We start from the raw sequence: 21298 nt of genomic DNA, 5'->3' as shown, positions 1-21298 counted from the left end.
TGCGTGTGTATACATTCATGATGAAAGCTCTCAAAGCAGTAGATTCAGACCCTCCCCCTGGCACACATGCACTGTCCGAAAGAAACGGCTGAAGCATGCTGAATGGAAATGAGCATTTTAGGCTTTGGGTAACACACCTGCCCTTTTAAAATGACGGAGCAGCTGGGTTACCACTGTGCTGCTTAACCAAATGCTAAGCTGATATCAACTACAGGCCACCTGCGGTGCAGACGTTACCCATGCATTGAGAAAGGCATTGCCAGGTGCATCACCTTTCCAAGCTGCCTGATAGAATCTCATCAGGATTTTTGAACACATTTGCAGCTTATATATTACCATGTAGACACATTTAAGTTGTTTAGGAATCTCATATAGTGCTCTTGTTAAAGATAAACATTATTTAGACATTGCTGTTTAAAGCAGGGGTTTTCAATCTTTTAGATGCCAAATATATCCTCGTGTGTTTTATTATACACTGAAAAATGTCTATTATAAATCAATTAGTTTCTATTAAGTTCAATTATTATATATTTTTGTCTACTCACTATAATCTATTACTAAATGTTTTCTGTGAAGGTTGTGTTTAGGGGTAGGGTTTGGGAATAAAATATAGTTTCTACAGTATAAAAATCATTGTGTCAATAGAAAATCACCATAAAATATAACTCTGTGTGTGTGCGCGCGCGCGCGTGTGTGTGTATCAATGAGGTTGTAGGCCTAAACATATTTTGATCGGTTTGCGCCATCTAGTTGTCAGGCACACTTACTCTTTTAATGCCATTCGTTCATAATAAAACAGTAGGCTAAAATGTCAATTCACATGTCAGAAGATGATAATTTAAGCTAAAAACCTTCAGTTGTCCGTGTATATCTGTAAAAGTATTCGCAATATTCATTGTCTTGTTGATGGTTTGTTGTATTTTATATTAATAGGCTACAATTGTTTTCCAACATCAACATCAATGACATCTTATCTTCTCCCTGATTGCATTGTGTATATTAATAATTTGATAATATTGTAAGTAACAGTGACGCCAGTAAAGTTCAAAATTAATAGGCTAGGCCTATAAAAATGTATAACTTAGTGAACATTGTATTAAAACATTGAAGACTTAAGATGCAAAAGCCTCTAAGTGCCATCTGAAATTTTCTTCTAAAATGAGCATTTTTATCAAGCTTGTATGTTTATGTTCAGTTATTTTACTTTAATTGCAATGAAAAGGACCTATTAATTACCATTAAAGTGAAATTACTGAACCTAAACATACAAGCTTGATAAAAAATGCTCATTTTAGAAGAAAATTTTGCATCTGAAGTCTTCAATAAAGAAACAGGGGTTATGTTATGCATCATGAGCATAGTTTGCTAACAGCATCATGATCAAATCTTGTCAAATGTATTAGCACTAAGTTAATATAAATGTGTTAGAGCATACTTTATACTATATATTTTCCTTTAAGCTCTTTTGTAATTCTCATGATTCTCAATAGTAAAATGGTTGGTAAAACAAGCTATAATAAAACAGTGAGTAAATAGTACTGTGACTACTGTGTAGTGTTTGTGCGATATAAACGGAAAGGCTGGTGTTGCTTTTCAATACAACACTAGTGGGCGGCAAAACTCTGTAATCAATCTAATGTGCACGCGGGCAGTCACGAACATCCACGAGACGTAAACAACGCGCGCGGGCGCGGGGAATTATGGGATATCTTCCCTCGGCGGCGCGGTGCCGCCATGTCTCCTGAAGATAAACGGCGGCTAGTCGTTTTCTCCGCTGTGGTGTTCTCTTTATTCCTCCTTTTACTCGTTTTGAGCTATATACCAGCTTATTTGTACATACTTTTTATCTGTGTCGTGTCTTGTGTCGTTTATTTTCACAAAGCGGAGGAGCTGCAGCTCTTCGAGAGACTAGGCCTCAATCCTCGCCGTGGACTGAGCGTCCCGCCGGCTCTGTTGCGCTGGTTACCGGGTAGGACTTTGAGCGGAGTCCCGGCCGCCAGCAGAAACAAGATACGTAAAAGTGATGCTAGAAATTCCTTTGCATCACCCAGCGATAGACATTTTGCAGGCTCGTATTATAGAAGAGACCACACGATTAGTGACACGGTGTTCAGCCCCCGGGATATACTCATGGGAAGTTACCTCGCCAAAACTGAAGAAAGCCCCTCCGCAGCCTTGAGGCCCGCTGGAGGCTCGGGGGCTTTCATCCACCCCAGAGATCAGCTCCGGGAGAGACTCGCCCGACCTAACCATGCTGTGCACACCCCTAACAGAAGACTGTCATTCGGGTAAATACTAAATGCTTTGTCTTGTCAGCCAGTCAGGCACTTCAGTCTATACCTGCTTTTTCCGTCTAAGCTCACGTGATTGATCATAGACTCTACTGTTTACACCATAATACACATGTAGCGTCTATCAGCCTCGTGTTTGTACACGTTTAGCTTTCTCAGTTGTTCTAACATGTACGTTGTACCAGTTTTCCCTCCATGATTTGAAATGGTGGGAGTTCCTGGAGCTGGTCAGGCGCACTGCTCCTCCTCCACCAGTTTAGACGCCTGACACTACACTTGTAGGGTTGTATAAAGCTTCCAGCATAACGTAAAATTGAATTTTGACAGCTTTGTTAAAGCACTTGCATCGCGAAATTCCTTATGACTGCTAATACTATGAATTAGAAACATAATGGATTCGTTCTTTAGTCAAGCCATCGCCGTTTTCATAGATTTGTATATGTAATATGTCTTGAATTTGAATACATTAGAATTACAATTTCGTGAACGTCTAATTTTGTGATCCTCTGAAGTATACATATACATATGTATTGTATAAACACTGTCTGTCTGTGTGTGTGTGTGTGTGTGTATAATATATGTACTGTATATACAGTACTCAACATTTGAAGTGGATCAAAACCTTTCAAAGTTGTCCTAAAACCTTCTTAGGACAACTTGGTTCTTAGGACAACTTTGAACTTTTTTGACCCACTTCAAATGTTGATTACTAATATATATATATATTAGTGTGTGTGACACTGAAGACTGGAGTAATGATGCAGAAAATTCAACACAGAAATAAATTGCATTTTAAAATATATTCAAATAGAAAACAATATTTTAAATTGTAAAAATATTTCACAGTATTACTGTTTTTGCTGTATTTTGGATCAAATAAATGAAGCCTTGGTGAGCAGAAGAGACCTCTTTTAAAAACCTCAAAAAGTACCGTTCAAAAACTTTTGACCGGTAGTGTGTGTGTTTATACCCACACAAATATATGTATGGGAATATTTGTGTATATAATAGAATAAATAATTACTGAGGCTGTCAGTTCATAGCATTTTTCCTAACATTAGTTACAGCAAAATGGAAATATTTGCATGACTTTCTTACATTTTACAGATGGAGGATATATCTGTGAAATGTAAGTTATCCACACCACGTCTCAAACACATTAAAACAGAGCAGCTATCTGACAGGGCAGGCCGCTTAAATCTATGTGTTAACTGTATCCAATAGTTATTTTAAAGCCCTTAATATAAAGCATGTCTCATGATGTCCTCCACTATTTTTCAGATGCGCTCGTATCAAACTACTGTATATCGATATAAATGGTATTGCCTCGTTCTCTATCGTTTATTTAAAAAATGTATTGTGCGAACTTGATATACCAGCCAGCCCTAATGTACATAAAAATTTATGCTTTTGTTTAAGATCTTTTGAAGAACTAATTGTTGATGTTTCACTGCCATCAGGGATCCTGTGGGCACTGCGAGTCGATTCACCATCACCCCCCAAAGACATTACCCCCTTCAGCAGACTGGGACGTCTCCCATTGGAGTGATGCCACCTGCAAAATGGGATGGATTCCATAAGAAGAATATCCTCACCCAACGCAATTCACCTACTGTTCACAGTCCAGTCACAGTGAAGATCGCCAAACCAGACCCCACACGATCATCATTGTGAGTCTTCAAATTATGTTGAGGGGATTAAATGCACTAGCATTAATAATGATTTTGTTTCTGCTTGTAGTCGTAATTAAGAAATCATATTTGGGATTGCAGAAAGATTAAATTGGAATGCATTTTTGCATTATCAAAATAAATTTGCTTTGCTAATATGTTACATTCTGTTTCTAGCTTCAATCACCTGAACTCCCCTGGAGCTGCCACATCCCCAGGGATTGGAGCCCAGACAGACCCCTGCTCCAGAGAGGCTGTTCTGAGTGTGCTCAGAGAGAGCAGAAAGAGAGAGGTTGATGAAGAGGAGAAGAGTGCATCCTCTGGGCAGAAGAGCAAAAGGAGGTATGTGATGGAAAGAAAGCAACCAAACGAAAGTCACCTTACTTTCTCATCACGTGATCTTATCCTTTTTGAATTGGTTTATAGCTTTCCATGCTATTAAGAACTATTTAGAACAGGAGGTTTGCTGTTGGTTTTTGCAAATCTCACTGAATAATTGTCTTGCTCTTATCAGGCGACATGACAGCAGTGGAAGTTCTCAGTCAGCGTTTGAGCCGCTTCTTGCAAACGGAGCTCTGTCTCAGCTTGTGCCAAAGTAAGTGACCGTTCACTTTCCTTTGTAATAGTCTACCTCTACATCTGATAAATTGATCCGATTATGTGTCCTGTCCTTCACAGACCTGGCAGTCTGAAGAGAGGGATGAACTCCTCTCTCAATGAAGAGTCCATTATGAAGCGTTCTCGAACCTCCTCCATCAGCTCTGTAAGCGGTGCTCCTGTTCCCAGCGGGGTGCCTGGATCTGTCCGAAATCCCATTCGCAGTTCCTACAGCTCCTCACAGGGTTATCCACAGGTATCTTTTTTGACTATATGTTGTAAATTGAGGAAATGTAATACAAATTTGCATAATTATTATATTTAGTGAGCATATAGATGGTTATTTCTTTCTCTTTTTTTTTTGTATTAATTGACACAATTCCTTCAATTTTGTATTTCCAGAGAAGAGCAGCATCCAGTCTCAGTCTTTCTCCTTTCGCAAGCCCAGGAGGGTCTCGGTGTCAGACTCCAGAGAGAGCTGCCAAGAAAGCAAGGTACATTTAAAACAAGAAATTTAAAATAAAATAGAAATATTTATTAATTGTCTTTGCTGTCATTTGATTAATTTAACTCATTCAATAATAATAACTTTTAGAACTCAAACATTTAAACTTAAAAACTTCCATTCTGTTGTGTAAACACCCCTGACAAATGTGCCTAATCAATGTCAGATAAACACACAACTAGTCTGATTATACAGGGCTTAAAGCTTTTTTTACTGTGTTATAAAATATTTTGTGTGCTGTAGGGAGGAAGATGCTACTTCACCAAGTTCCACATCCTTTGTGAAAATAGATAAGGTCACAACTGACCCAGCACCTGCTACAAGTAAGGAAACGTGTTAGCTTAATGTTGCTTTTTGTGTATCAACTAATTATAACAGAAATATAGTACATCATTGTTTAGTGGCTTAATTAAACTAAGTAAAATTTAAAGATTTAACATTGTATCAAGAACACTTAATTTTTAATTTGTTTGTACCAGCTAAACTTACTCCAAAATCTGAGGCACCTGTTGCAACATCAACATCAGACTCTGGAGGCAGCAGTGGGAAACGTAAACGCAAAATCCAACTGGTCACTTCAAACAGAGGAGATCAGATTTCTTTGGTAAGTAGCAAAGCTGTTGTAGATGCACATTTCCACTACACGTATGCATAATGTATATTCATCACTGTAACATTGTGTCTGCAGCCACCACCTCCTGAGCTTGGATATACGATCACAGTGAAAGATCTGGATATGGAAAAGAAAGCAGCACTCAGTCAGATACAGAAGGTCCTGGAGGAACCTGGTAAGTTCTTTTCATTCTTGTTTGAAGTGGCTATTATAGATGCATAAAAATGAAATACTTCTACATCCATGCTACATCTTTATTATTTTTTTTTCAGAGCCAGAGATCCCTCCTCCAGCATCTGAACCCACCCCAGCTCCAGCTCCCTCTTTAACCCTGTTTTCCCAGCCTGTTCCAACCTCCTCATTCGGGACTGCACCTGCTGTGAGTGCTGCGCCCGCTCTGGTTTCTCTCTCCACATCTGTGCCTGAGACCACACCAGCCACTACTACAACTCCTGCTCCAACTATTGACCTCACCATCACTGCTCCCAGCACAGCCAGTACTGCACCCCTGACTCTCACCTTAGCCCCCTCCATCACTACCACCACCCCAGCTGCCCCAGCTTCAAGCATTTCAAACCCTCTGCTGGAGTCCCTGAAAAACATGAAGAATAATCCTCTTCTCAATGCTCCCACTATGATGGGCGCTCCCACTATGATGGCCACCACCACTGCGGGTTTGTATAAATAACTTTACACACTTTTTTTTTTTTTTTTTTTTTTTTTTTTTTTTTTTTTGGTAGCCATTATTCTAGTCTTCACTGTCATTCTTCAGAAATCATTATAATATGCTGATTTGCTGCTCAGTAAATGTTTCTTATTATCACTGTTGAAAATTTGTTATTTTGTAACACCACTGTCTTTACTGTCACTTCTGTTCAATGTACTGATGCATGTACTTTAACACGAACTGATGTCTTTCACTCCATATGCAGCTCCAGCAGTGTCTGTGTCCAGTCTTTCTACACCTGCTGTTTCCACAAACGCAAGCAGTGGAGTTGTCAAATCTGAGTCAGGCTTTGCCACTCTGCAGACCTCATTCTCTGCCCCATCCACCACATCAACACCTGCTTCCAAGCCAGCCACCTCCATGTCCTCTGCCTTCGCTCAGATCTTGGCCAACCTCTTCAGCTCTCATCAAGCACGCCATCCCTGGGCGGAGGAGGCAGCCTGTTCAGTTTGATCAAACCTGTGGCGACATCTGCATCTGAGCCCCCTAAATCTACAGTTGCTGCACCTACAACCATGGTCACTTCAGTCAACAGCATTAGCAACCCCCTGTCGTCTTGCTTTAAGCCTATTTTTGGTGCAGCAAGCACCACCCCTGCTTCCACAGCAGAGATCAAACCCACCCAGCACACCTTCAAGCCTATATTTGGCAGTACCACAGGAAGTGGCATTAGTGCCTTCGGGCAGACAGCCACACCGACGACATCAACCCCTGCTGCACCGGCCTCACAGAGCAGTGGGATGATATTTGGTGGACTAACCAGTACCCAGCCAACAATGGTGTCTGCTGCTTCTGCAGCCCCAGCCACACAGACTCCATCCCAGTCTCTGTTTGGAAGCTGGACCGCAACAACCACATCCGCTCCTGCCACAAACACCACGTTCCAGTTTGGAGCTGCATCGACCACAACGGCCGCCCCTGTGTTAAACACCAACACAGCTAGTGCCAGTGGCACGACCTCTGCTTTTCAGTTTGGCGGACCAAAACCTGCGCCCACCCAGCAGGCACAAAGCACGTTCACATTTGGACAGCTGTCCGCGAATCAGAACTCCACATCTGCTCCGTTTGGTGGGTTCGGCATGACCAGCAATGCCACCACGTCCTCTGTGGCATCCACAACGCAAACCACTTTTGGGAGCTCAACATTCACCGCATCGTCAACCTTCCCAGGATCCACACAGCAGGCCCCTGCTGTTCCAAAGCCTTTCACGTTTGGGTCCAGTGGTGGAAGTAGCGGTGCATCACCATTTGCGTTTGGAGCCGCTGCCAGCACAGCAGCGCCTGCATTTGGGACTAACAGTCAGCCTACATTCGGAGCAGCATCATCTGGCTTCTCTTTTGGAAACACCACCACCCCTTCTGCGGCTCCCGTCTTTGGGGCCTCCACACAGACTGTGGCCTCTCTTCCTGCCCCAGCTCCTACGTTCAGCTTCGGAGGCACATCAACAGCCACTCAGAACACTGCACCGAGTACTCCGGCGCCTCCTGCCTCTGGAGGATTTAACTTTGGGGCCTCACTCTCAGCAACACCATTTGGAACCCCTGCGCCTGCAGCTCAGACACCAGGGTTTCCCTTTGGAGCCAACAACACTGATAACAAGCCTGCTTTTGGTAAGTGTTTTTTGTTTGTTTTTTTGATAAATTGTCAAATACAAAGGTTACAAGGTCGTATTTGACATTGATAGATTTGTAGTGGTTGACCAATTCATCAGCTGATATTTATTGGCATTTCTATAGCCTAAGATATTAGGTGCGTCCCAATTTGCGCACTTAAGCACTATTCTATGCTGTATTGTAGTGTAAATAGTGCGAGGAGTATTCACACTGACGATTCCAAAAAAGTGCACTTTAAATACCTGGATGATGAACTTAATCAAAACCAAAATTCGGAACCTCTAACTGACATAATTTTCCCATGTTGGTTATTTCTTTTTTTCTTTTTTTTAAATCCTGTTAATGCTTTCTCCTTAAAACATACTACTTCGTGTGTAGTCACTTGACTCCGCCCAGTCTAGTCAGTGGCATGGAAGCAACACGGAGGATAACTCAAATGCCAAGTCAACACACAGACAGCGCACATTCCCCGAAGTGAGATCACTTTCGCTTACGTCCTCACGAAAGTTTGTCAACTGTATGTTTAAAGGCTTGTCAGTTTGGACATTCAAGTGATTTTACACCATTCAAGAACATCAATATGGAAAACGCCTCACTTAAGTGCTTGCAAGCTGTTTTCTGTGACAGAGAAGCTGAGCCCAGTCGTGTCTCTGACCATGCACGAACCCTGAAGCCAGATCACTTTCACTTTGCGTCATCACTCAATTTTGTCAATTATGTATTTTAAGGTTTGCTAGTTTGGACAAATGATTTTAGACCATCGGATGTGTATTATATTGAGCTATATGTGAGTTATATTGCATTGTGGCACGAACACTCATAAAGACAGTAGCTCGAACATCACGTGAAGATTGTGCGCACAGAGAGGAGTGCAGAAATTTGTCAATGTGATTTATAACTAAAGTAGCTTAGAAACCCAAGTATTCACACTAGCAATCACTCTCATTAACATATTCAAATAAATGTACTGGTACTGTGCTAATTTATCTGTATTTGATTTTCAACAAGCAGAAATCTGTAAGAAATGTTACAAACCACAGATAAAATAACTGCTGAAAGTGAGCTATGTCATCAGAGCACTCTTTCAAAAGGAAAAAAATATCCCACTTTTTAATAGTCAAACATATTTACAATTCAAACCTTGTCAGTGAACTATCAGGGCAAAAAAAAAAAGTTCATTAATCATAATTGAGGTAAAATGTTCAGTTAATCGAGATTTTGATTTTAGGTCATATCGTCCAGCCCTAGTTGGACACTTCATGCACTCAACTGTCGCAGCCCCTCCCCCTCCACTAAGTAAATAAAGCTATCAGACATATTAGGCACCCTGCTCTCTAAAATGTAAGCACTGGCCATCAAAAACCTATACCAGTCGACCACTAGTGTATTGATTTATAGATCTAGGTAATTAATTTGTTCACCATTACACAGTTTAGTGGTCATTATGCACATTTATTTAAACAGAATGTAATTGACCAATCAGAATCAAGTATTTGTGCAAGTACCCACAACATAGTGAAAGCTGAGATGAAACCACATATTTTGGTCATTTAACGGTGTTCTTTCTTATGTATTCGGTGTGAAACACCTGCACTTCCTGTGCCATTTCTCTCTTTGATCCTGAATGTTGGGTGGCGTTTACACCTTTTTTCCTCCCACAGATGCTCCATCCAGCATCCTACATCCATACCTGTGTAAACAGATTCTGTTGAGCTTGCAAAAACTTGTATGCAGTAAATTTTCAAAATGGAGTATCTTCCGTGTGTGCTCCTGCTTTGTGACCCGACCTAATGTTAAATGTTTAAATATTTTGCCTTTTGGCTGATTGTGTTGCCCATAGTTTATTTTTCATTTATTTTGGGTTTTTATTCTGGAAATTACTTTTAAATTTACTTGCATCAAGTAGTGTGTGGTGTACATTTTATGTATACTATATATTGTTTTTATTCAGACCAATTATATATCGTTGCTGTCTGGCAGAAATCTTGTATATCCAAAAACACTGCTTTTCAGGAAATGGAAAAACATTTTTAAATCAAACACTGTTGTCAAAGTTGATATTGTGGCGTTATATATGGTCAGACACTTGCTTGTCATTATATTAACATTTTACCAAAATCAAGCTCAAATTGAGTTGAAGTTTTTGACCAGCGAAGTTCTGAGAATGGTGGACATGTTTTGTCCATCATTAGAACAGCCACATCTGAGACAGTAATTGCATCACATTACATTTCATCAACTTACAGGGTATAAAGTGTATTGTAGTTATGTTATGTTTTTTTTTTGTCATTTGCCCAAAATCTCGTTATAAAAGATGAAGTGCTTCACACAAGATATTTGGCTATGACTCTGACAAACGCTGGACTAAAACACTCTTCTCTGCTCCACAAATACATAAAATACATACTAATATATATTATATATATTTTATAACTGACCATATTATATATATGGTCATTTTACAGTTTATGATGTTACCATAGACATTGGTGTTGCTACCTAAACTTTAGGGTTATTTCTATTCTATCAGAATTTTCTGAAACTATTTCAAGTTCTAATTCCAAAATGTTTAGAAGTGAAATTCCCTATACACATATGTACTTTATTTACATCAAATTGCTGTAATTTAAGTATGTGTAAAAATGTAATTGTTAGTATTGGTTTAGAATTGGCAAAAGTTTGAGGTATATAATGATTTGGCTAAATCACAGGAAAAGTCATCTTACATTCTCCTTGTTTGTCTTGTTATCCTAGGAACATCAACTCCTGCTTTTGGTCAGGCACCTGCAGCAATGCAGATGCCGTTCGGCAGTCCTGGAACCCCAGGATTTGGAGCAATGGGCGCCTCCCCGTTTGGTAAGCAACAAATGACTTTCACACTTTTAAAAACAATATTATATAATAATTTGTGTCTATCACATCTTTTCTCTTTTAATTAATTTTTTTTTTTTTTATCTTTTAGGTGCTTCACCAGCTACCTTTTCTATCGGAACGGGATCCAAGACCTCTGGGGCTCGTCGGGGTTTACAAGCCCGTAGGCAGCACCCGAGGAAGAAGTAACGTGGCTGATGTGAGTCCTGTCCCTTTCATTTCTGTCATCTGGACTCTGTTACTACTCCTCCGGCTGTCCCACCTGCCCCAGACACTGCTGCTGCTACTGCTGCTGGTCCAAACACAACAAGGCTGTCAGTCAGACCTCATCTCTACAACCCTCCAGACTGCCAGGGCTGGTCAGGCGTGTAGGATCAAGGCTCAGGGGGCGTAGATTTTAGAGTACCGGGCGGCCCCATCTCTGCTGTTGGGTGCGCCCACCGAGACTCATCACAACCTCGCTAATGGAGTCTGTAAATGTCTGATGAGGACGTCTGGTGTTGGGGAAGGATGGCGAACAGGAGCGAATTATACTTGAAAGAAAAAGAGACTTTCAAATCTGGACTCTCACATGAATTTCAGTCCAGGCCTGTTGAAAGAAACAGAATCTTATTTTTGACTTCTGTTTTTGGTAGAGTGATCAGATGCTCTTTATTTTAGATCCAGTGAATATTTCCCTTCTTTTTTTTTTTTTCTTTTTGCAATTAGCATACATTTGTTGTTCCATCATGCTTAGCAGAATCGTCTCAATTTTTTGTTAAGCCTTCAAAACGTGAATATTTTACCTGTTCCATTTAAAAAAATGCTCTTTGTTTTGCCTGAGTGAGATGCATAATAAACCACTTAATTTTACAGATTTTTCTGCACGTTCCTTTTAAGAAAAGCACCGTTTACAGAAAGATCTAGTCTGTTTTCCTGCATATGTTGAACCTCTGTCTGTTTAAAACCAAAGCTAATGCTTTTCAGTGTGACTGGTCCTCTCGCCATCACACCATTGGCCGTTTTACTACCTCTCCATTTTAAACGTGCATCTGTGTCCCAGTTTAATTGGTTACTGCCTCATTCGAATTACTGTTAATTATACTCTTAAAGTTGGCACTTAACGCAAACATGTAGGCAAAACCACATGATATTTGTTGCATCTGCCATCAGTGTGTTTGGCTGTCAGGCACTGGATGTTGCTCTCATAACGGTCTCATTTTATTTCCGTTATAATTTTTTTAACCCTTTCATTGCTTGTGTGCCTTAGTGTGTTTTTTGCTTCTGGTTACATATTATGGATGATGTTGGATTTGTACTCTGAGACACGGGTGCCTGTTTTCGTAATGATGTGTAAGAGTGATTTAGATGATTTCAAAGAATATGATCTCAAGTTCAATTATTTTTGATTACTGACTAAAGAGATTTGGTCCAACTTCAAACTCTGTAGAAGCGTAGCTTTGAGTGAAAGTGTGCAACATATTTGCGTTCACATATGCTTTGGAAATAAACATGTGACTGGGTGATCAATTCAAATAAGTGCAAAAAATAAAATTGAAAGTGCCCCTAAAAACGTGTCAATTTCAGGAATGTAGAGAATGTGACGTTTGCATTGCTGAATGTTGGTTTAAAAACAATTTTGCTCATTCACATTCGGATTTGACCTAGAGAGGCTTAAATGCTATTTATATTTAACTTTTTCTCATGTCATTTTTTTTTTTTTTTTTTTTTTTTTTAAATGTGCATGTACACCATTTCTGAATTTTGTATGAATCATTCCTGGCTTTGTATGAATCCTATGGTTTGTGCATGCTTGTGATGTTTAAGATATAGCAAATATTCAACCTGCGTTTGAATGGCATGTCTTAAGAACGTTCCCGAATCAGCATCCGTTGGGAAATGCAGTCAAGACATTACGTAGACCGTCGATACCCTTAGAGTTTAAGTCTTAACACATTCTCAGGTCTGTTAAGTGAAAGAGCTGTGTAGTATGATTTTATGTTTTCAGTCAATATACAATGTTGTATATTCACAAAACACTGGATTTAATTAGTATTTCAATGCACAAATACGGAAGCACAAAAACCATTGATTTCTAGAGGTTTATTGTATTTTTGTTCACCCCCATAGAATTTTTTGACCTGAAAAATCCACTTAAGTAGGGACGGCGAGTGTTTTTACAACGACGTAGCCATCCCAGTCCCCCTTTGCATGCCATTCCTCATGTAGGTTAACATAATTTCTAATCACATTTTTGAAGTATTCTCATGTCCAGACTGATGCAAAGAGGCATGGGACCAGGCTTTCTGTTTATTAGAAAGCCGTACCAAATACAAGTGAGACGTGTAGACTGTGTTGAGAAAATGAGATGTGCATTGAGATGAGAGCTGGATATCTCAAGCTGTGAATGTTTGAGGGCTGTTGTACGTAGTTGTATGTTTTTCAGACAATGCTATAAGCGAATGCTCACAGTTTGTGTGTAAATGACCATTCCCACTAACCCTCAAAGCGTGAGTGGAGTTCTGAATGAAGCGGCACACAGATTGTGTTGTGTCTGCTTAAATGCTCTGATAATGACATGCTGGTTTTGAATAAAAATGGAAAGTTGATTTGCTGTGGATTTCTGTTGTGTTCAATGCATGACATAATTCCCACATTTCTAAATGTCTGTATAAATGAGTGTATTTGCATTTAATTTAAAATTGAGATCAGACTTGAAACAATCTTTATATCGCATTTTAATAAAAGCAGAGGTCAGTGTCCAGTGGTAGTTTAGCCGAGCAGAGATTGCTTTCATTGTCACCATACATATAGTCCTCTATAACTTTAGGGTTCTTGCTTTTTGTTTTTCTTTCGGTTTCTTCTCCTCTTCTTTGAGCTTGGATTTGCAGGTTGTTCGTTTGCAGTCTGTGTGTTTTCTTGTTCCTCGTCAGATGGGCTGGATTGTGGTATGTCCTGCTTTTCCTCACCACTAGACGGCATTGTTGTGCTGTGACAATAATAAAATTACATTAATATAACTAAAACAAGGCTGACAAAGAACATATCCAGGTGTTATTTTACCATATAATCAAAACACACACAAGATTCTGATATGAAATAACTAATATTTAGGACCATTTTTAATTGACATTTTCATGAAAATTAAGAATTTGTAACTAAAGTAAAAAAAATAACATTATTTAAATTGTAATATACATTTAAACATTGTTCAAAATTTTGGAATTCAGTACGTTTCTGTTTTTACTTTTATTCAGCAAAGTTACCTTAAATTGACCAAAAGTGACAGTAAAGACATTTATAATGTTATAAAAGATTTCTATTTCAAACAAATGCTGTTTTTGAACTTTATATTTATCAAAAAAATTATCTCAGCTTTCACAAATATTCAAAGAATACTGAAAAAAAAAAAAAATGCATCACCGTTTCCACAGAAATAAAATTAAGTGTTTCAAGTGTTTTTTGTAGCAAATCAGCACAGTTAGAATGATTTCTGAAGGATCATGTGACACTGGAGACTGGAGTAATGATGCTGAAAATTCAGCTTTGGGGCAGGGTCATGCTGCCGCACAGAATTTTAAGTTATTTGCTTTACATGCTCATTTGTAGTTACTTTAAGGGATTTGTTTTTCATTTATTTTTTATTACCCTATATGTCCAAAATTGTACGGAAGAGGATTAGGGCCAAACAATAATAAAAAAATAAAACCATCTTCGAAGATTAAAGTTGTTAAATTTCAAGAAAAAAGTCGAGATAAAATGTTGAGAATAAACTCGTTAAATTACGAGAAAAAAGTCATTAGAATTACGAGAACAAATTCGTTAAATTATGAGAAAAATGTTGTTAAATTTCGTGTAAAAAAGTTGAGATAAAATGTTGAGAATAAAGTCATTAAAGTTAACAAATTTATTCTCGCAATTTAACGAATTTGTTCTCGTAATTTAACGACTTTTTTCTCGTAATTTAACAAGTTTTTTTCTCGTAATTTAATGACTTTATTCTCAACATTTTATCTCGACTTTCTCGAAATCTAACGAGTTTGTTCTCATAATTTAACGAGTTTTTTCTCGTAATTTAAAGGTGCCCTAGAACTTTTTTTAAAAAGATGTAATATAAGTCTAAGGTGTCCCCTGAATGTGTCTGTGAAGTTTCAGCTCAAAATACCCCATAGATTTTTTTAAATTAATTTTTTAACTGCCTATTTTGGGGCATAATTAGAAACGAGCCGATTTCATGCTGCGGTCCCTTTAAATGCTTGCGCTTTCCGCCCTCTCCCGAACTCTCAACTCTATCATTGCATAAACAAAGTTTACACAGCTAATATAACCCTCAAAATGGATCTTTACAAAGTGTTCGTCATGCATACTGAATATATGCGTCAGATTATGTGAGTATTGTATTTATTTGGGTGTTTACATTTGATATTGAATGAGTTTGAGGCTATATGCTCTGTGGCTAACGGCTAACATTACACACTGTTGGAGAGATTTATAAAGAATGAAGTTGTGTTTATGAATTATACAGACTGCAAGTGTTTAAAAATGAAAATAGCAACGGCTCTTGTCTCCGTGAATACAGTAAGAAACGATGGTAACTTTAACCACATTTAACAGTACATTAGCAACATGCTAACGAAACATTTAGAAAGACAATTCACAAATATCACTAAAAATATCATGTTATCATGGATCATGTCAGTTATTATTGCTCCATCTGCCATTTTTCACTATTGTTCTTGCTTGCTTACCTAGTCTGATTATTCAGCAGTGCACATCCAGATGTTCTGCCCTTGTGTAATGCCTCAATCATGGGCTGGCATATGCAAATATTGGGGGCGTACACCCTGACTGTTACGTAACAGTCGGTGTTATGTTGAGATTCGCCTGTTCTTCGGAGGTCTTTTAAACAAATGAGATTTATATAAGAAGGAGGAAACAATGGAGTTTGAGACTCACTGTATGTCATTTCCATGTACTGAACTCTTGTTATTTAACTATGCCAATATAAATTCAATTTTTAATTCTAGGGCACCTTTAATTACTTTATTCTCAACATTTTATCTCGACTTTTTTCTCGAAATTTAACGACATTTTTCTCATAATTTAACGAATTTGTTCTCGTAATTTAACAAGTTTTTTCTCGTAATTTAATGCGTATATTCTCAACATTTTATCTTTACTTTTTTCTTGTAATTTAACGAGTTTTTTCTCGTAATTTAATGAGTTTATTCTCAACATTTTATCTCGACCTCTTTCTCGAAATTTAAAGAGTTTTTCTCGTAATTTAATGAGTTTATTCTCAACATTTTATCTCGACCTCTTTCTCGAAATTTAACGAGTTTTTTCTTGTAATTTAACGAGTTTATTCTCAACATTTTATTTAGAATTTTTCTCGAAATTTAACAACTTTAATCTCAAGATGGTTTTATTTTTTTATTATTATTGCTTGGCCCTAATCCTCTTCCGTAAAATTGTAATTTTTCACAAAAAATAACAATAATAGCATATTGTTGCAACATTTTACCAAAATCAACATTTGGTTAAAATCTCATGTTATAAAAGACAAAGTGCTATGCAGGATATTTAAGACAATATTGGCTGACTGGATGGCAATACTGTTTGCCACATCTCAGACCTCAAATACATAAAATATTACCCATTAGACATGGCTTTTTAAAATAAAGAGTAAAGGAAACACTGTACTGTATTTACCCTTGTAAGTTCACAAGTACCTTTGTAAGTATCCCCCCCTTCCTCCATAAAAACACTTTCTCACAGGATCTATGCAAATCCATAGGTGACCTATTTTGATCTCAAAAAGGCCAGTTCTCACTGAAGGGTGAGGAGTTTGCATCTATGAAAATTTTAACAGCATATCAAAGGTTTAATCTTCCAGATATACAGTACAGTCCAAAAGTTTGGAACCACTAAGATTTTTAATGTTTTTAAAAGAAGTTTCGTCTGCTCACCAAGGCTACATTTATTTAATTAAAAATACAGTAAAAACAGTAATATTGTGAAATATTATTACAATTTAAAATAACTGTTTTCTATTTGAATATATTTCACAAAGTAATTTATTCCTGTGATGGCAAAGCTGAATTTTCAGCATCATTACTCCAGTCTTCGGTGTCACATGATCCTTCAGAAATCATTCTAATATGCTGATTTGCTGCTCAAGAAACATTTAATGTGTACAATTGTACAAAATATTTGTGTACAATATTTTTTTTCAGGATTATTTGATGAATAGAAAGTTCAAAAGAACAGTGTTTATCTGAAATCTAATCTTTTGTAACATTATAAATGTCTTTACTGCCACTTTTGATTGATTTAATGCATCCTTGCTGAATAAAAGTATTCATTTCTTTCATTTCTTTTCAAAAAAAATAAAAATAAAAATTCTTACTGACCCCAAACTTTTGAACGGTAGTGTATAATGCTACAGAAGCTTTGTATTTCAGATAAATGCTGTTCTTTTGAACTTTCTATTCATCAAGGAATCCTGAAAAAAAAAAAAAGTACACAACTGTTTTCAACATTGAAAATAATCATAAATGTTTATTGAGCAGCAAATCAGCATATTAGAATGATTTCTGAAGGATCATGTGACACTGAAGACTGGAGTAACGATGCTGAAAATTCAGCTTTGCATCACAGGAATAAATTACTTTGTCAAATATATTTAAATAGTACACAGTTATTTTAAATTGTAATAATATTTCACAATATTACTGTTTTTTACTGTATTTTTAATTAAATAAATGTAGCCTTGGTGAGCAGACGAAACTTCTTTTATAAACATTAAAAATCTTAGTGGTTCCAAACTTTTGGACTGTACTGTATATCCAATCACCTCACACATAGTGTATGAATCATTAAACTTACATCATTGGGAGGTTCTCTCCATCTGTCTGTGGGGGACATCTCTCCAGCATGGCCACAAAGAACCCATGAGTCCGTGTTTTTTCTGTGCTTGCACGAAGGCACTGGGTGAAAGGATCGTGACCCCTCTCATGCCAATTTGGAAGAAGATGTACTAGTCTACAAGAAAAGACAAACAAAAAAAACTTCCTCATACTGTGAAACAAATTTTAAATGATTTTCTATCCCAGTCTGAGTCTCTGACCTGAATCCAGGGTTCTGCTGTAAGCAGGCCGACACAACCTCCTCGTTCTCCTGTGGGTGAATGGAGCAGGTGGAATAGACGACGCGCTGTACCTGAGGGAACTGCAGCGCATGGTTGAGACAGTGCAGCTGAAACGCAGCCAGCGCCTGCAGACGCCCGTCCTCCTGCGGCTCTGAGACCTCATCTCGTAGACAAACCATCCCTGAGACAGACAAGCATAAGTCTAAACAACAGACGTCAAGATAAGATATATTACTAATGCAATGATTCATTTTTACATAATAATGACCTGATCCACTGCAGGAGGGGTCCAGAAGGATGTACTCGACTTCCTTGTACTCTGAACTCTGTGGATCTACTTTCAGAAAATCCTGATTGGCCAGCTGATGACACGTGACCCCAGCACGAAGGAGAAGAGTGCTCATGGTGGACAGGCGTTTTGCATCAAGATCAAAGGCAAACAACTTCCTGTTGTCCATTTAGTCAAATAAATTAAATAATCAATTAAAATATAAATGAATAAAAAGTAAATATTTAATTTTATTTTACTATATATATATATTATATATATATATATATATATATATATACAGCTATGGAAAAAATTAAGAGACCACTCCAAGTTCAGAAATCAATGTTAAGTGGTCTCTTATTTTTTTTTCCATAGCTGTAATATATATACACTAACAATATTTTTTAAAATAATTGATATTCATTTTACTCATTTATAAATAAAATGCATTAACATTAATATGCATATATATAATTAGATGTATAAAAATATTAATTTTAAAAAAGAAAAAGAAAATCGATTTAAAAATAGTTGATTTTAATAAACAACCAATCTATACATATACATTTTTTCTTTTTCATAAAGAGATTTTCCCTCCATTTTCAATTTTCTTACTTTAATGAAAGGTTAGATTTAAAAAAAAAAAAAAAAAGGATTAACAATGTCGATTTATTTTCACAGGCTTCTTTCTTCATATTTACCATGGTTATCAACAATTCTGACCATGACTGTATATGTATATGTATATATACATTCTTCCATGTGTTCAAAAATTTGCCTTTAGAATTTACAATATATATATATAGAGAGAGAAGATTAAGATTATGAATTATGTCCGGACCCCTATTCTTCAGTATTAAGTCAGATGCTGTACCCTTTATTTTTCATTATGGCAGCTAGATGGCTGGTTTTGTTCCCTGGAGCTGCACAGGCATCGATGACGTGACCACCAACAGGAGGGTTTAGGAGGAAAGCGGGAAGACAGCTGGCCTGCAAAACGTTTAACATAAACAGAGAGCAAAATAGCATGAGTTTCGATTTGTTTCATGTCTTGCAAAGAAATGTAAGTGTACTATAACGATGTACCTTGTCCTGCAATATAATGTGTCCTGCTTTATAAAGGAAGTGATTGTGGAAGTCTGTCTTTGCACTGAAAACCAGAAGATCTTTGAGATGAAGATCACACAGAAATGTCTTCCCAGTCAGATGATCGAGATCCTCGAGGCTGAGATGATGAAACACAAACTAACAGATCAAAAAATTTGTCATTTGAAATGCGCTTTAAAAGGGTTAGTTCACATAAAAATGAAAATTTCTGTTATTAATTACTCACCCTCATGTCGTTCCAAACCCGTAAGACCTTCATTCATCTTCAGAACACAAATGAAGATCTTTTTGATAAAATCCGAGAGATTTCTGTCCCTCCATTGACAGTCTACGCAACTGCCACTTTCAAGGCAAGTGCTTTGAGCAAAAAAACTAAATTTATCATTTATTTACAAAACATTATTCTCCAACACGTTCACGCAACAATGTCTGCTCTCACGTTGTGGTGCTATCTAATTAATGTTTTGTAAATTAAGTACGCAAACAAAGCATTCACGTCGCTTCATAAAACTGAGGTTAAACCACTGTCTTTACTACCTTTGTGGGCCTTGAAAGTGGTAGTTGAGTAGGCTGTTAATGGAGGAACAGAAAGCGCTCTGATTTGATCAAAAATATCTTAATTTGTGTTCTGAAGATGAACGAAGGTCTTATGAGTGTGGAACGACATGAGGGTGAATAATTAATGACAGAAATTTCATTTTTTAGTGAACTAACCCTTTAAAGGAATAGTTCAGGCTTCATGTCATTCTAAAGCCGTATGCTGGAGAATTTACCGTTTTGTGACGTGCAGAGGACCACTTACCACATTGCTGTTCCTTGATATGAAAATCCCTCTCTTTTTAAATAGTCAATGACATCATCAAGAGTTGTTTTCAGCGTGTTCACTCGCACATAGCGTGGAATTACATTATCTAAAGGGACAGAACATGCAAATGAACCTTAATGGTATCTCCAAAATCTATAAATGGCTTTGTCAAAAGAATTTGCGTCAAATTTTAGTCTATTATATATAAATTATGGCACAGTATGTACACACATTTTTCTGTGGCCATTTGTTATATACACAAAAATACAATTAAAAATAATATAATATGTGACCCTGGACCACAAAACCAGTCATAAGTCGCACAGGTATATTTGTAGCAATAACCAACAATACATTGTATGGGTCAAAATTATCTATTTTTCTTTTATGCCAAAAATCATTAGGATATTAAGTAAAGATCATGTTCCATGAAGATATTTTGTAAATTTCCTACCGTAAATATATCAAATGCATGTTCATCGTGGAGAGAATACATGATTTAAACTGATGAAAGGAACAGTTGTTGTTGAGAATAAATGTGCATGAAATATAGAGACTCATGAACAACCATCACAAAACAAAAAAAACAGTCGTAGATCATCAGGTAACCACACGCAGTATTAAGAATCAATGGTTCACATACTTATGAATGGGGTTATTTTAATAAATTCAGCTATTGTTTTGTCTTGTGAACTAAATGCAAACATCTTTTATGTAAAATATCTTACTCAGGACAGTACTAAACAAAAAATAACATGCATTTTTTTATTATCCCTCTTATTTTATTAAGATAATTCTTATTTTCACAGATTCTGCAAGGGGTTCACATACTTTTTCATGCCACTGTATACACATCTAGAATACATCATTAAAACATTTAGATTCTCCTCATTTTTATAACAGTAATCAATTACAAGTAATCCTAAACTGTATTTAATTTCAAACCAAAACATGTTACCATTCCTAAATACTGCAGCTTATATTTTATTTTTTGGAAGTAATATGCATTGCTAAGGACTTCATTTGGACAAATGTAAAGGTGATTTTCTCAATATTTTGATTTTTTTGCACGCTCAGATTCCAGATTTTTTAAAATAG

General features: G+C 37.1%; 2 protein-coding genes across 3 annotated transcripts in view; one reads left to right on the top strand and one right to left on the bottom strand.

Annotated features, from left to right (window-relative positions):
* Positions 1-1643: 1643 nt before the first annotated feature.
* Positions 1644-13476, top strand: pom121 (POM121 transmembrane nucleoporin). Its single transcript, XM_048181570.1, is given in 14 exon segments — positions 1644-2288; positions 3752-3961; positions 4139-4303; positions 4476-4556; positions 4640-4814; positions 4961-5052; positions 5307-5386; positions 5543-5667; positions 5752-5851; positions 5949-6350; positions 6609-6788; positions 6791-8014; positions 10772-10873; positions 10980-13476. Coding segments are annotated over 14 exon segments (3588 nt in total). The 5' UTR covers positions 1644-1734; the 3' UTR covers positions 11078-13476.
* nsun5 (NOP2/Sun RNA methyltransferase 5) overlaps positions 12956-21298 on the bottom strand; it is a 9665-nt gene continuing 1322 nt past the window's right edge. Inside the window, exons 4-11 of one of the 2 annotated variants that reach the window (XR_007183597.1) lie at positions 20198-20306; positions 19375-19513; positions 19163-19278; positions 18286-18464; positions 17997-18198; positions 17756-17911; positions 13641-13856; positions 12956-13536 (exon numbers count right to left, since the gene is read on the bottom strand). Coding sequence is in view for 1 of the 2 variants with exons in the window: in XM_048181610.1 (XP_048037567.1) it covers positions 13694-13856; positions 17756-17911; positions 17997-18198; positions 18286-18464; positions 19163-19278; positions 19375-19513; positions 20198-20306 (1064 nt within the window). In the remaining variant the exon portion in view is untranslated. Of the gene's footprint in view, positions 13537-13592; positions 13857-17755; positions 17912-17996; positions 18199-18285; positions 18465-19162; positions 19279-19374; positions 19514-20197; positions 20307-21298 lie in introns of those variants that run through there. The other variant, XM_048181610.1, reaches the window with a different exon arrangement.

The sequence above is a fragment of the Megalobrama amblycephala genome, linkage group LG2 (assembly GCF_018812025.1).
Source record: "Megalobrama amblycephala isolate DHTTF-2021 linkage group LG2, ASM1881202v1, whole genome shotgun sequence".
NCBI lineage: Eukaryota > Metazoa > Chordata > Actinopteri > Cypriniformes > Xenocyprididae > Megalobrama > Megalobrama amblycephala.
The sequence above is the reverse complement of the archived record's forward strand: the minus strand, read 5'-3'. Positions and strand labels throughout refer to the sequence as shown.